General features: G+C 33.4%; 1 protein-coding gene across 1 annotated transcript; it reads left to right on the top strand.

Moving 5' to 3' along the window:
• Positions 1-3,346: 3,346 nt before the first annotated feature.
• Positions 3,347-11,660, top strand: LOC145333902 (uncharacterized). Its single transcript, XM_080179166.1, has 4 exons — positions 3,347-3,458; positions 4,242-4,302; positions 5,230-5,282; positions 11,428-11,660. The coding sequence occupies exons 1-4, from the start codon at positions 3,351-3,353 to the stop codon at positions 11,521-11,523; spliced, it is 318 nt and encodes a 105-aa protein (XP_080035292.1). The 5' UTR covers positions 3,347-3,350; the 3' UTR covers positions 11,524-11,660.
• The last annotated feature ends 3 nt before the right edge of the window (positions 11,661-11,663 follow it).

The following is an 11,663-nucleotide window of genomic DNA, read 5'->3' on the forward strand; positions in this document are numbered from 1 at the left end:
AAAAAGAATCTAAAAAACACGTTTATCAATGTTTTATTATTCCTTTTAGCTTATTTTTTATTTATTTATTGAAAAAATATATTTTGTGTTTTCATCAAGTAATAAAGATAAAAAAAACGGAGAAATTTTATGTCAACATATATACTTGAGCTTTCTGCTTTTCTGCTATTTCCTTTTATCAACAATCCTTATTTTTAGTCCTATGACAATTTATCCCATTAAAATATATGGTAAAAGAAACAAATTTTTGATAAAAAGATTTAGAATAAAGGGCTAAAAAAAATCTATAAACACGTTCATCAATGTTTTATTATTCCTTTTGGCTTATTTTTTATTATTTATTGAAAAAATATATTTTGTTCTCATCAACCAATAAAGGTAAAAAAAATCGGAGAAATTATGTACTATTAATGCTTAAAATTAAACTGCGCAGCGGCAAGTTTTAGATGGTGAAAAAAAGTTCTGCTTTGTCGAATGCTGTCTTTTAGTCCAACTGCTTTTAAATTCAACATTTTGTTAATGTATTGTAGTGATTTTTTTATATGATCTGTGAATCTAATTAATTGCCTTATTATTGTCCCTAGAAACCTTTAGAGTAGGAAATTTTTTTAGTGATTCATTTCTTTAAAGGGGCGATTTCTCTTAAAGGGATTAAAGGGTATACTTCATCAAAACAGTTAAAAACTTCCCAGGACCTCTGATCGAAAAGCTACCCTGTTCTGCTGTTGCATCCCTCAATAAGAGCTAGTATATATTTGTTCTTCCCTTTGATTTTAGAGCTTGTTACACATTGATGTAATTCTTATTCAATATTTTTCAATGCCCCCTTCCCCCCCCCCCCCCTATATTTCTCAGTTCCTATTATTGCCAGATGGCTAAATTTTTTTATGTAAGTCTCCTGTTTGATAATGAATGTCCTTAAATGAGTCAAAGTCAATTATTGCTTCCTTCATTCTTATTTAACTACCTTACTTTTTAAGTCCTTTTTAGTAGCGAAGCTACTCTACAAATCACAATGTCTGTCTGTCCGTCCGTCCGTCTGTCCGTCTGTCTGTCTGTCTGTCTGTCTGTCTGTCTGTCCGTCTGTCTGTCTGTCCGTCTGTCTGTCTGTCTGTCCGTCCGTCCATAATTATTGAATTGGGGGAAATGTGATTTTCTCGGCTCCTATAAAAGATAGAGAGTGGAAATTTTTTGACAACATTCCCATCATTAAGGAGCACAATTAACTATTAAACATCAATGGCGGTCGGACTGCTTCTTAGCAGGTTTTAGGCTATTTTTATATTTTTCGAATTTTTCCCATATCTTTGGTGTTTATGGTCAAATTTTCAAAATTTTTTCAGTTAAACATACCTATCAAAATTAAATTTCCCGTCATTTGAAGAAAAAAACAATGACAGTCAGACTTCCTTTTTGCGGGTTTTTGGCTATTTTTAAATTTTTCACATATTTCCCCATATCTTTGGTGTTTATGGTTAGTCTGTCTGTCTGTCCTTCTGTCTGTCCGTCTGTCCGTCTGTCCGTCTGTCCGTCTGTCCGTCTGTCCGTCTGTCCTTCTGTCCTTCTGTCCGTCTGTCCGTCTGTTTGTCTGTCTGTCCGTCCTTTCATAATTAATGAATTGGGGGAAATGTGATTTTTCGGCTCCTATAAAAGATAGAGAGTTGAAATTTTTTGACAACATTCCCATCAATAAGGAGCACAATTAACTATTAAACATCAATGGCGGTCGGACTGCTTCTTAGCAGGTTTTAGGCTATTTTTATATTTTTTGAATTTTTCCCATATCTTTGGTGTTTATGGTTAAATTTTCAAAATTTTTTCAGTTAAACATACCTATCAAAATTAAATTTCCCGTCATTTGAAGAAAACAACAATGACAGTCAGACTTCCCTTTTGTGGGTTTTTGGCTATTTTTATATTTTTCACATATTTCCCCATATCTTTGGTGTTTATGGTCCGATTTTCAAATTTTTTCAGTTATAGATATCAAAATTAAATTTCCTGTCGTTTGAAGAAAATAACAATGATGGTCAGATTTCCTTTTTGCAGGTTTTTGGCTATTTTTTATATTTTTAATATTCTCCCCCATATCTTTTTTGTTTATGGTCAAATTTTAAAAAAAATTTCAGTTAGAATATTAAAATTAAATTTTTGGTGTTTTAAGAAAAGAAACAATGGTGGCCAAACTACCTTTTAGCAGGTTTTTGGCTATTTTTATATGTTTGATATATTTCTCCATAACTTTGGTATTTTTGGTCCAATTTTAAAACTTTTTTGCATTAACAGTTTCAAAATATTTTTTTCCCATTGATATGTGTATGTAGTATGTAATTTACTTTAACTGTCTTCATTATACAAATAAAACAAGGTTTTGTGTTTATTTTCTCCAATAAATCTATTTTTGATTTTAATAAATACACTATAAATCTATTTCTATGCATTCCCATCCACATTTTTTTGTGCTTCACTACTTATGGATTTTGTCATTCTTGTTTAATAATTTCAAACTGCTGTAATTTTCTTATTTTTGAAGCTAGAAGAACTTATTTTCAGAAAATGTTTATCTAGTAATATCTAAACATAAATTTCGACAGCTGCAGTTGTACTTGCAGTTTGAAATTTTTATGAAATTTTAATATGTTATGTAAACATGTAAGAAAAGCTTATGATTGAAATTTTAAGTCTCTAAGTCAAACATTGCAGTCACAGGAGCCAATTAAAGATTTTTGGAGACCTCAGGATTATATCGGTACCTGAAATTGACTTGAACACCTGTATTTTATATGAGGACTAGCGGCTAATCCTCTAGGGACACTTTAGGAGGGGGGAGTCAATTTAGATAACCTAATTTCTTATTTTCCATTCAAAAAGTAAAAAAATATTTCAGGGGGTTGAAATTTTTATTTTTTATTTGGGGGGGTTGGAAAAGAAAATAGTTAAAAACCTTCCTAGGACCTATGAGAAGGAGAACCTGATCAGTTCAGCAGTTAGTAAGATCCTTCAGTACAGACAAACAAACAGACATTATTATAAGTATATACTTCTAGAGGATTTTTTAGCATAAGTAACATAAATTGCTTTGGTTAAGCCAAAAAAAATTGGCTCTTTACCTGAATGTCACTGCTAGGTTTGTTGGCATCCTGTGCCACCAGGATGGAGGTTCCAACTCTCAATTATAAGTCATACCCATATTTAAAAAGTCACTTAGTTTCGGCTTTTTGTCTTTCACACACAGAAAATGAGATAGGAAAAACCGGAGGGGGAAGGGTGTTCAACGCTCCCCTCACCCAAAGGATTAAAAACGTTTCATACTTTATGGCTAACCATAGATTAATTTTTAATTGCAGAAAATGGTTAAAGAATGGGAGCTGATAAAAGCCCGTTCGGATTTTAGAGCATATCTAATCCGAATGGGTATTTATTCTGATATTACAGATTTGTTTGTAAGAATGTACGAGGTATATAATTTATTTTTTTAAGTAGCATAGCTACTCTATAATTCTCTTGGTCTGTCAGTCAATCTGTAACGCAATGGGTGAAACATGATTTTCTCAGCTCCTCTTAAAAATAAACAGCTGAAATTTTTAGTGAATATTCCTATGACACATGCTCATCTGTTCTATATAGAGTTGGCAATCCGAATTCCGGAATCTGTTTATTTTATAGCAGATTTGAATTCTTAATTAATAGGCTAAAATTAGCATCTTGAGTTTTTTTTAACCCCCCCTCTTTGAAGGTAAAGATCATTACCCCTCATCTCCTTGTTTGTAGCTTAAAAGTAAAAATCTTTAGTGTGGCTCATACATAGCTTAAAAATGTACATAACAATCAAATATTACTAATATAAAAAATGTGCTTTGTTTTTTTGTAATATTTTTAGCCTAAAATATATCCTATTATAAAGTGTTTTTTGTCTGTCCCAAAGGATATTGCTAACCGCTGTAGCGATATTATCTCCTTTACAGTGAAGCTTTTTATAGGTTTTGAAAAGGTTTTAAACTATTTTTGGGGTGGGTGTCTTCACTCTCCTCCCCCTAAAAAATTATTTTTACTCTTTTGAAACTCAAATTTAAAATTGGATGAGGTCAACTTTTCCCCCTCCTACCTTTAGTGCCCCCAGAAGCTTCTAGGGGCCTAGCTGCTAGTATTTCTAGAAAGAATTGATTTAAAATAAATTTTCTTTATTCCAAATCCATGCTATGAACACACCTTAAGTCTACTTATTATGGAATTATCACTAGGAAGGAATTGAGGATAAGACTGCTGCAAGAAAACTGGTTCAAGAGTTTTTTGAAGACAAAGGCACAGTGGGATCTGTTGACAAAAATTTGGACTTCCAAAAAATTTAAGATCGATTTTTATCTATCCTAGGACCTAATAATGGCTATGAGTAGACAGCTAGAAAAGAAATCTCTATATTAAAGTAACAGGATGTTTGTAAACACTGAACCGATTGGGTTTTCCTTAACAGGATAGCTTCTCATTTCCGGGAAGGTTTATAACTACACCAAAAAAATAAAAAAAATTTCCACTTACCAAAATATTTTTTTTATGCTTTTTCTTTTAAAATCTAAATTAAGAAATTGGGTCATCAAATTTGATTTCCCTCTACATATATAATATCTTTTAAAATCTGGTTCGATTCTCGGAAGTGAATTATAGAGAACACCAAGATCATTGATTTTTAGGACACTTTTTTAAAAATCCTTTTAAAATATGGCTAGAATCCGGAATCCGAATCCGGAATCCGCCAATAGTAAGAATCCAGAATCCACAGGAATCCGCCACTTTTTTGACGGATTCTTTAAGAATCCAGAATCCGAATCCGGCCTAAAAATTCCACGGATCACTAATTTTACCTATACTGGGCCTACCTAAAAATGTTTGGACTCGAACTGGGTGCACCTGACGCTATATTCTTGTTGCCCATAAACATTGTTTGCATTGAAGAAATATTTACATAGACGTTGATTTTGTTAAAATATGCCCATCCTAACTAAAGTTATGAAGGTTTTAGATTTCTTAAAAATAGGGTAGCTTTGCTCCTCTAAAATAGCAAGACGTACTTATCAAATGCACATTAGAATTTAATCAAAGCAAAATTTAAGTTATGTCAAGTTAAAAAAAAAAGAAATTACATAATTTCTTTAAATACAAGCTTTTTTTTTGAAGTTTACTTTTGCTTACTCTTAATGTCCTGATATTTGTCAAAAGATCCCACCGTGAAAGGGGAACCCTCGAAGCAAGATCTGTTAAAGGAAAACATTTCCTTGAAGGAGAAGGTACTCTTTTTTTATCTTTTTGTTTCTGTCATTTCTATGGCCTTAGGGTAACCACAAATATTTATTTTTGTGTGATACTAAACTTCTTGAGACCAATCACCAATCAACTCAGACTGACAAAACAAACTTGGTATTAGACCAGCTGGCATAGAATATCTGTTGAGTTGAAATATCATCTGTCTGTAGATGCAAGATCTAAGTTTCAAATGAATTGAATGTACGGACATCACTTTTAAAGAAAAGCTTCGCTTCTAGATTAATTTATCTAATCTTCATTATAAATATGTACAACAGAGATACACACCTAATTTTGATTGACAGATCCCTCTAATTAGGGCACTCACCTCAGGGGACAAGTCATTACTATAATAGTTAATCCTTAGGCAGTTTTTATGCATTATAAGGCCTATTTGTTATCAATATACTTACATATATGGATAATGTAGGCAAATGAATGGTAATTTATATGTGATTAATCAATGTTATGTGTTTATATTGAACTATGTACCCATTGTAAAATAACCATATAACTATTTCTGTAAACTAGTCATACCTAAAGCCACTGATCTATTTAAGCGCCCGCATAACATACAGACACTGTCATGAACAGACAGAACGCCAAATCCAAGTAATTAGTTATCTTTATAGCTTGCAATCACTAAAATCTTCAGTTATTTATTAACTCTTGAACTTATTTGTTCTCCTCTCTTCTCTCCTAGCTTAAAGGTAATATGACTTAGTTAATTTAGCATGCAATGTTGTCTTAACCTCTTTTCGAGGAAGCTTTGTGTTTATCAAGATCGAAATTAATTTCCTTATTCCATAATTCCAATCCAAAATTCTGCACTGGCTTGACAATGATTTGGACGACGCGAGGTTGAGCACCGGTTCCAAGAACCTCGACATCATTGAGAGAGTGAGGATGGACATGGGAGTGCTCGAGATTTCTGTCAAGTTGCGCCAAGAAGTACGTGATATGTACCGAAGGCTGAGAGAGATGGAACGTCGTACATCTAACTTGGATGAGAGTGGGACACCTGCCATACTCTCCAGGAGTATGTCTGCCGTGGATATTCGGAGTCCCAACCCGCAGTATGGCAGGGATGTATATTCTGCATGGGATCCCCTGCTCAGGGGGGGGGGGGGGAAATAAAAAATAAGTGGTTGGAGGGAAAAAAAATGTAAAAATTAAGAAAACTGAAAACATTTTTTCCATTTCGCCCCCCTCCTTGGTTAAAAAAACTAAAAAAATGTGTGGTAGGAGGGATAAAATAAATGAAATATAGAGTTCTTTAAATATTTTTCTATTTCCCCCCCTACTTTTTCAGAAAAATCTAGGGGGGAAAAAAAATAAAAAATTTTGTAGCAGGGGAAAAAAAATAAATCTTGTGCAGAATATACACCCCTGCAGTATGGGCGCTGGGACAATAGCCTGTTGCCGTCATTCGATGGTACTGACACGGATTACTCCAACTTTAAACAGGTCTTTAAAGATCTGTGCGCTGGTTACGGATTTACTGACCAGAGGCTAAGTCTGATGCTGTGTATGGAAAAAGTGAAAACCAATACGGAGCTGCGCAAGCAAGTGTCAGCGATTAGAGATCATAATGAACAATGGTTGTTTTTGGATCAGATGTTTTTGTCAAACACCCGCCGGTTTATGAAAATTTTGACTGAGTTGAATAAGATGAAACCTGTGGAGAAACCTGTGGACGTAGTCAGTGCAATTGCTACCTTCACAAGCACCATGCAGGAGGTCAAAGCCATCGTTGGTTCTGAAGCTAAGGATTATCACCATCTAACTCTGATTCATATTTTTAAAGACAAATGTCCAGACGTCTTGAGAGATAAAATTATGATGGAGTTAGGCAGCATGAACAATCCTAATATCAAGAAGATTGTAGAACTTCTTGATAAGACAAGAGGAGCAATGTTGGCTGGTGATCTGTCTTATGACACTGATGCCGGCAAGAGAAATCGTGATAGAGCTGCCGCCGCGCCCGCAGTGACAATGAAAATGGATGGGCTGGAAAGGACAAAAATTCCAAGTGGAATAGTACATGTCCTATTGAAAGTTGCAAGGATAATCATCCGATTTTCCGTTGTCTCACGTTTAAGAAGATGGCTGTTGTTGAACGAAAAAAAGTTGTCCAGCAGAAGAAGCTGTGTGAACTCCGCCTGTGTGATGGTCATGCTGCTGAGAAGTGTACTAAGTCTGATAAGCTTGGTGTCTGTGGCACCAATAATTTCGACAGATATCTTAGTCGTCTGTTGCATGAGGCTAGTGCTGGTGTGAATACAGTCTACAAGTCAAGTTCTGCGCCTAGCCCATGTACCTTCCTGCTTTAGTTAGATCCTGTTGTAGCACCTGGCGGCGGCGCCTGTCACGCCACCGTCATGTTTGATTCTTGTGCGAATCTTCCACTTGTGTCTGAGAAGTTGTCCAACAAGTTGATTTAAAATTGATATTTTATCATAATTTCGATGGAAATTCTAACAGAGATATTATTATTATTTTGCTATTATCTAAGTATTGAAAAGTTTTCTTGTTGATTAAGATAATTACCGTTCTTATTCATTAAGTTTGAAAAATTTTCTGCCCGAGGATTTTGAATTCTTTTTCTAACTACTCTTTTTGATGCTTAACAAATTTAGTTTTAAGTACCTAAAAATCTTAATTTTCTTGTCTAAGATTTATTTCATTATTTGTTCTTACCATTATTTGTTTACATTTCAACCAAATTATCGTAGGTACTTATTGATTATTAATAATGTTTTAATACCTATTGAATATGAAATGATTATTAACCAGTATAAGTTGTTATATTTATAAAATCATGATTAATAGGATTGTCCATTTTAGGATTTTGTGTATGTGATCTTGTGAGTGTCATGTGCCTGGAATATCGTATGGTACGAACCAATCCCCATCCTTCTATCCTAAAATGTTAGGTATTATGAGTCCTAGTGAGGAGTATAATATTGTGTATGCATTTCACGGGGTTTCATTTAGTTAGGAGCAAAAAATTGTCATGTTTTTTTGGGATGTGGCCATTCTCATGTGATTATGGTGAGTTGAGTTTAGTGAGAAATGTTGCTAGTGCTCAGCACAAAAAATCTTGAATCTCGTTAAGGAAGTTAATTTGACTTTCAAACGAGGGGTGTGTCTTAACCTCTTTTCAAGGAAGCTTTGTGTTTATCAAGATCAAAATTAATTTCCTTATTCCATAATTCCAATCCAGAAAAAATGTCGTCTTTGCTTAATTTTTCCTAAAGAGTTGCGGCATTGTAAGATTGTTTATGTTTTGGTCTCTCCACGTTACTTCTGATTTATATGTGTGTGGATAAAGACATTCGGAGAATTGAGTCAGGCCTAACATTGGTCTCAGAGTGCGTGAATAACCCTAGTATGCCAGGTGCTTAAACCATAAGAACTTCAGGTAGTTTTTTCTTCATTTTATAAATAATTGTATGGCATATAGGACGGATTTATTAAGTTTAAAGGCTTTAGCCAGCTACACGTGAAACTTTATTATGATTCAAATATTATGTTTTAGTAAATTTTATGTGCTTATATTTATGCATTTAACAATGATCTATTAAACCAAATAATTTTCCTTTAAAGCCAAAGTACCCAAAGATCTTTAACCGTAGAAAAAAAGATTTTTAAAAAGCAAATAATATTGTGTGGATATATAAACTGGAATTTTGTATTAATTGATTTTGTAATTTCAGGACTTTGAAATAGTTTGTGTCAATAAATCTATACTCAAACCTGCTGTTGAACTTGATGGTTCCTGGTGTTGGGAGTTTTGCCTTGTAAGACTAAGATCTCTAGAACTTCCCGCAAATTTGGAAGTCACACTTAACTAAAGTGTTATGGTTAAGACAAATGTATAGTTTAAATTTAGGTTCCTTTGTACTTGGCATGAATTGTGCATATGTCTTATGTCAGAGGCCTAACAATATGCACAATTAAATGTCTTGGACTTAGGCACACTCTCGTCCTACACTACTTGTATTTATTATCTCCTATCCAATAACTTTCATACTTAGCTGATTAACATGTATATATAAATACACTTAATTAACCTGTTTTCCTTCCTTTTTATACTTGATACACTTATATTATATTGATCTAACACCTTAACCAACCATTTACTCTTAGTTTAAAGCACTATAATACCAAGCATGGGTATTTAATGAACTGCCACGAGTTCAACTTAATTTGTATTATACTTGTGGGAGTAAAGGATAAGCATTCTAAACTGACACGGATTTTGAGAATGTCTATGGGTATTTCATTAAAAGTCTAGTTTAAGTAGTACTCATAGAAGAGCGATCTCCATATACCAAATTTTGGACAAGCACCCCATTCGCACTACCATGTCAAGGCTGTCAGGCGCCAGAGACTATAAGACACACATCTTCCCAGGCGAATTAACTTAACAGGGTTCCATGCCACACAGATAGAAGAAACATTGCTTATCTTCACCGCCAGTTTGATGGCCCAGCTATTCAACGTGAGACTGGAGTGTATAGTCTATACAAGATTTTTCTCCCCAGCTACAAAATTTTTTATTTCCCCCCCTTCCCCCCTAGTTTTTTCTCACCAAGTAGAGGGGGAAATGGAAAAATATTTAAAGAACTCTAGGGAAAATTGGGGCGATCTTTGTTTCAAGGTGAAGTCAGTAATTTTTTACACACTTTCATTAAATGACACTTTTCTCCATGTTCTAATCTACTGACAGAAAAAACATTAAATCAAATTGGTTCCTTATTAAATTGCCTACAAAAAAAGAATAAAATAAAAATTTTGTGAGATGAATTTTTAGGGTACTTACTTATTCGGTCTCATAGTTGGACGAAAAAATATTTTTTTGGTGTCGGTAAAATGATAAGTTGTTAATAACTGGTTAGAGCTAGAGGGGACTTTATAAGCATCAAATGGGCTATCCATTTTTGTTAAAAACTTTGATAAAGCTTGTATGTTTTTTTCACAAATTGACTTTTTCTGAAGTGGTTGAACTCGGTTTAGTTTTTTCACCTAGGATGGGGGAGGAAATGGAAAAAATGTTTTTTATTTTTTTTTAACCCCCCCCCCCCTGAGCAGGGTCAATTTTGAAATTATGCATCCCTGACATGAGGTTAGGCAGATGGATCCTGAGTTGTGTCGTAGAGCAGTTTATTTCAAAATTTTTATTGTACATAAAATGTCATTTTAAAATGCCTAGAACTTTTTGGTTATAGAAGCTGAAGGCTTCAAATTTAGGGTTTTGGGTCTACTTGTGGCAGTCTTTCAGCAGTTAAAGCGTGGTATTTCTTGCAGGCTTCCTTTAAATAATGATGGAAAGTGCTTTGAAACATAGTCTTTGATTAAAACAAAACATTTGATTTATAATGTAATAATTTAATTTAAATAAATTGTATTTTTAAGATGTTAAATATTTACAATCTGTTGAATAAAAATTTTAATAATCTAAAAATATGTTTGTTTATCTTTTTAGAATGGAAGACAATTTTGTATGATGAATAAATTTACCTTACAAGTACAAAATAATGGCGAAAAAAGTTTGAAATCTTTATGCTCTAGAAAGTACTGTTGTCAAAAACCCCTTTTCTAAGTTTATTATATATTTTTATAGAGAACAAGAACCTATAATTGTTTATTCTATATTCCTATTTGTTGTATCAGAAAATTGGAAAACTCAGTTTTTTCTGACTCACCCTGTATATACCATATGTAAAATAAAACTGAAGAGTTTTTTTCTTTTTAACTACTGGTAGATGAAATATGAACTTTGAAACATGAAGGTTATGGGAATCATGCAAGAAATATACCGCTGGAGGCTTAAAATTTTGGTTATTAGGTCTACTCTTGGCAGGCTTTCAGCAGTTAAAGCGGGGTATTTCTTGCAGGGTTCCTTTAAGGAATATTTTCAAGTCATGGTAACTGATTTTTAAGGCAAAAATGTGCACCATTTTTAGAATTACTATTTGTGCAGCTTGTGTTAATGAAAGTAAGTAAAGGAAGTAAAGGAAAATGCAACTTTTGAGTAAATCAAAAGATGTTCAATTATGTTTTTTTTCACAAGCTGCACAATTCATATTTCAAAAAGGGTGCATTTTTATGCTCATTATTAAGGTGAAGCAGCTGGAGGAGGAGTTGAGAACCCAAGAAGCAGAAGCAGTGATTAAGGAGATCCTAAACAAAATTCTGTATGATATCATTGAGAATTAAAGTTTTACAATTACAATCTATTACAATTTTTTCTCAAGATGACCATTCTTAACTATTTATGGATTTTGTTGACTCTTTAACTGTGATTTTTATTACTTTCCTATTCTGGATGTTTTTATCCTATTCAAAATTTCAGACTT

The sequence above is a fragment of the Acartia tonsa genome, chromosome 12 (assembly GCF_053477335.1).
Source record: "Acartia tonsa isolate MP-2025a chromosome 12, ASM5347733v1, whole genome shotgun sequence".
NCBI lineage: Eukaryota > Metazoa > Arthropoda > Copepoda > Calanoida > Acartiidae > Acartia > Acartia tonsa.

Excerpts from the sequence above, each read along its gene's own strand:
- LOC145333902 (XM_080179166.1), top strand. The coding sequence starts at position 3,351 with ATGGTTAAAGAATGGGAGCTGATAAAAGCCCGTTCGGATTTTAGAGCA. Across the intron at positions 3,459-4,241 it reads TGTTTGTAAGAATGTACGAG|GAAGGAATTGAGGATAAGAC; the intron begins GTATATAATTTA and ends AATTATCACTAG. Across the intron at positions 5,283-11,427 it reads ACATTTCCTTGAAGGAGAAG|GTGAAGCAGCTGGAGGAGGA; the intron begins GTACTCTTTTTT and ends CTCATTATTAAG.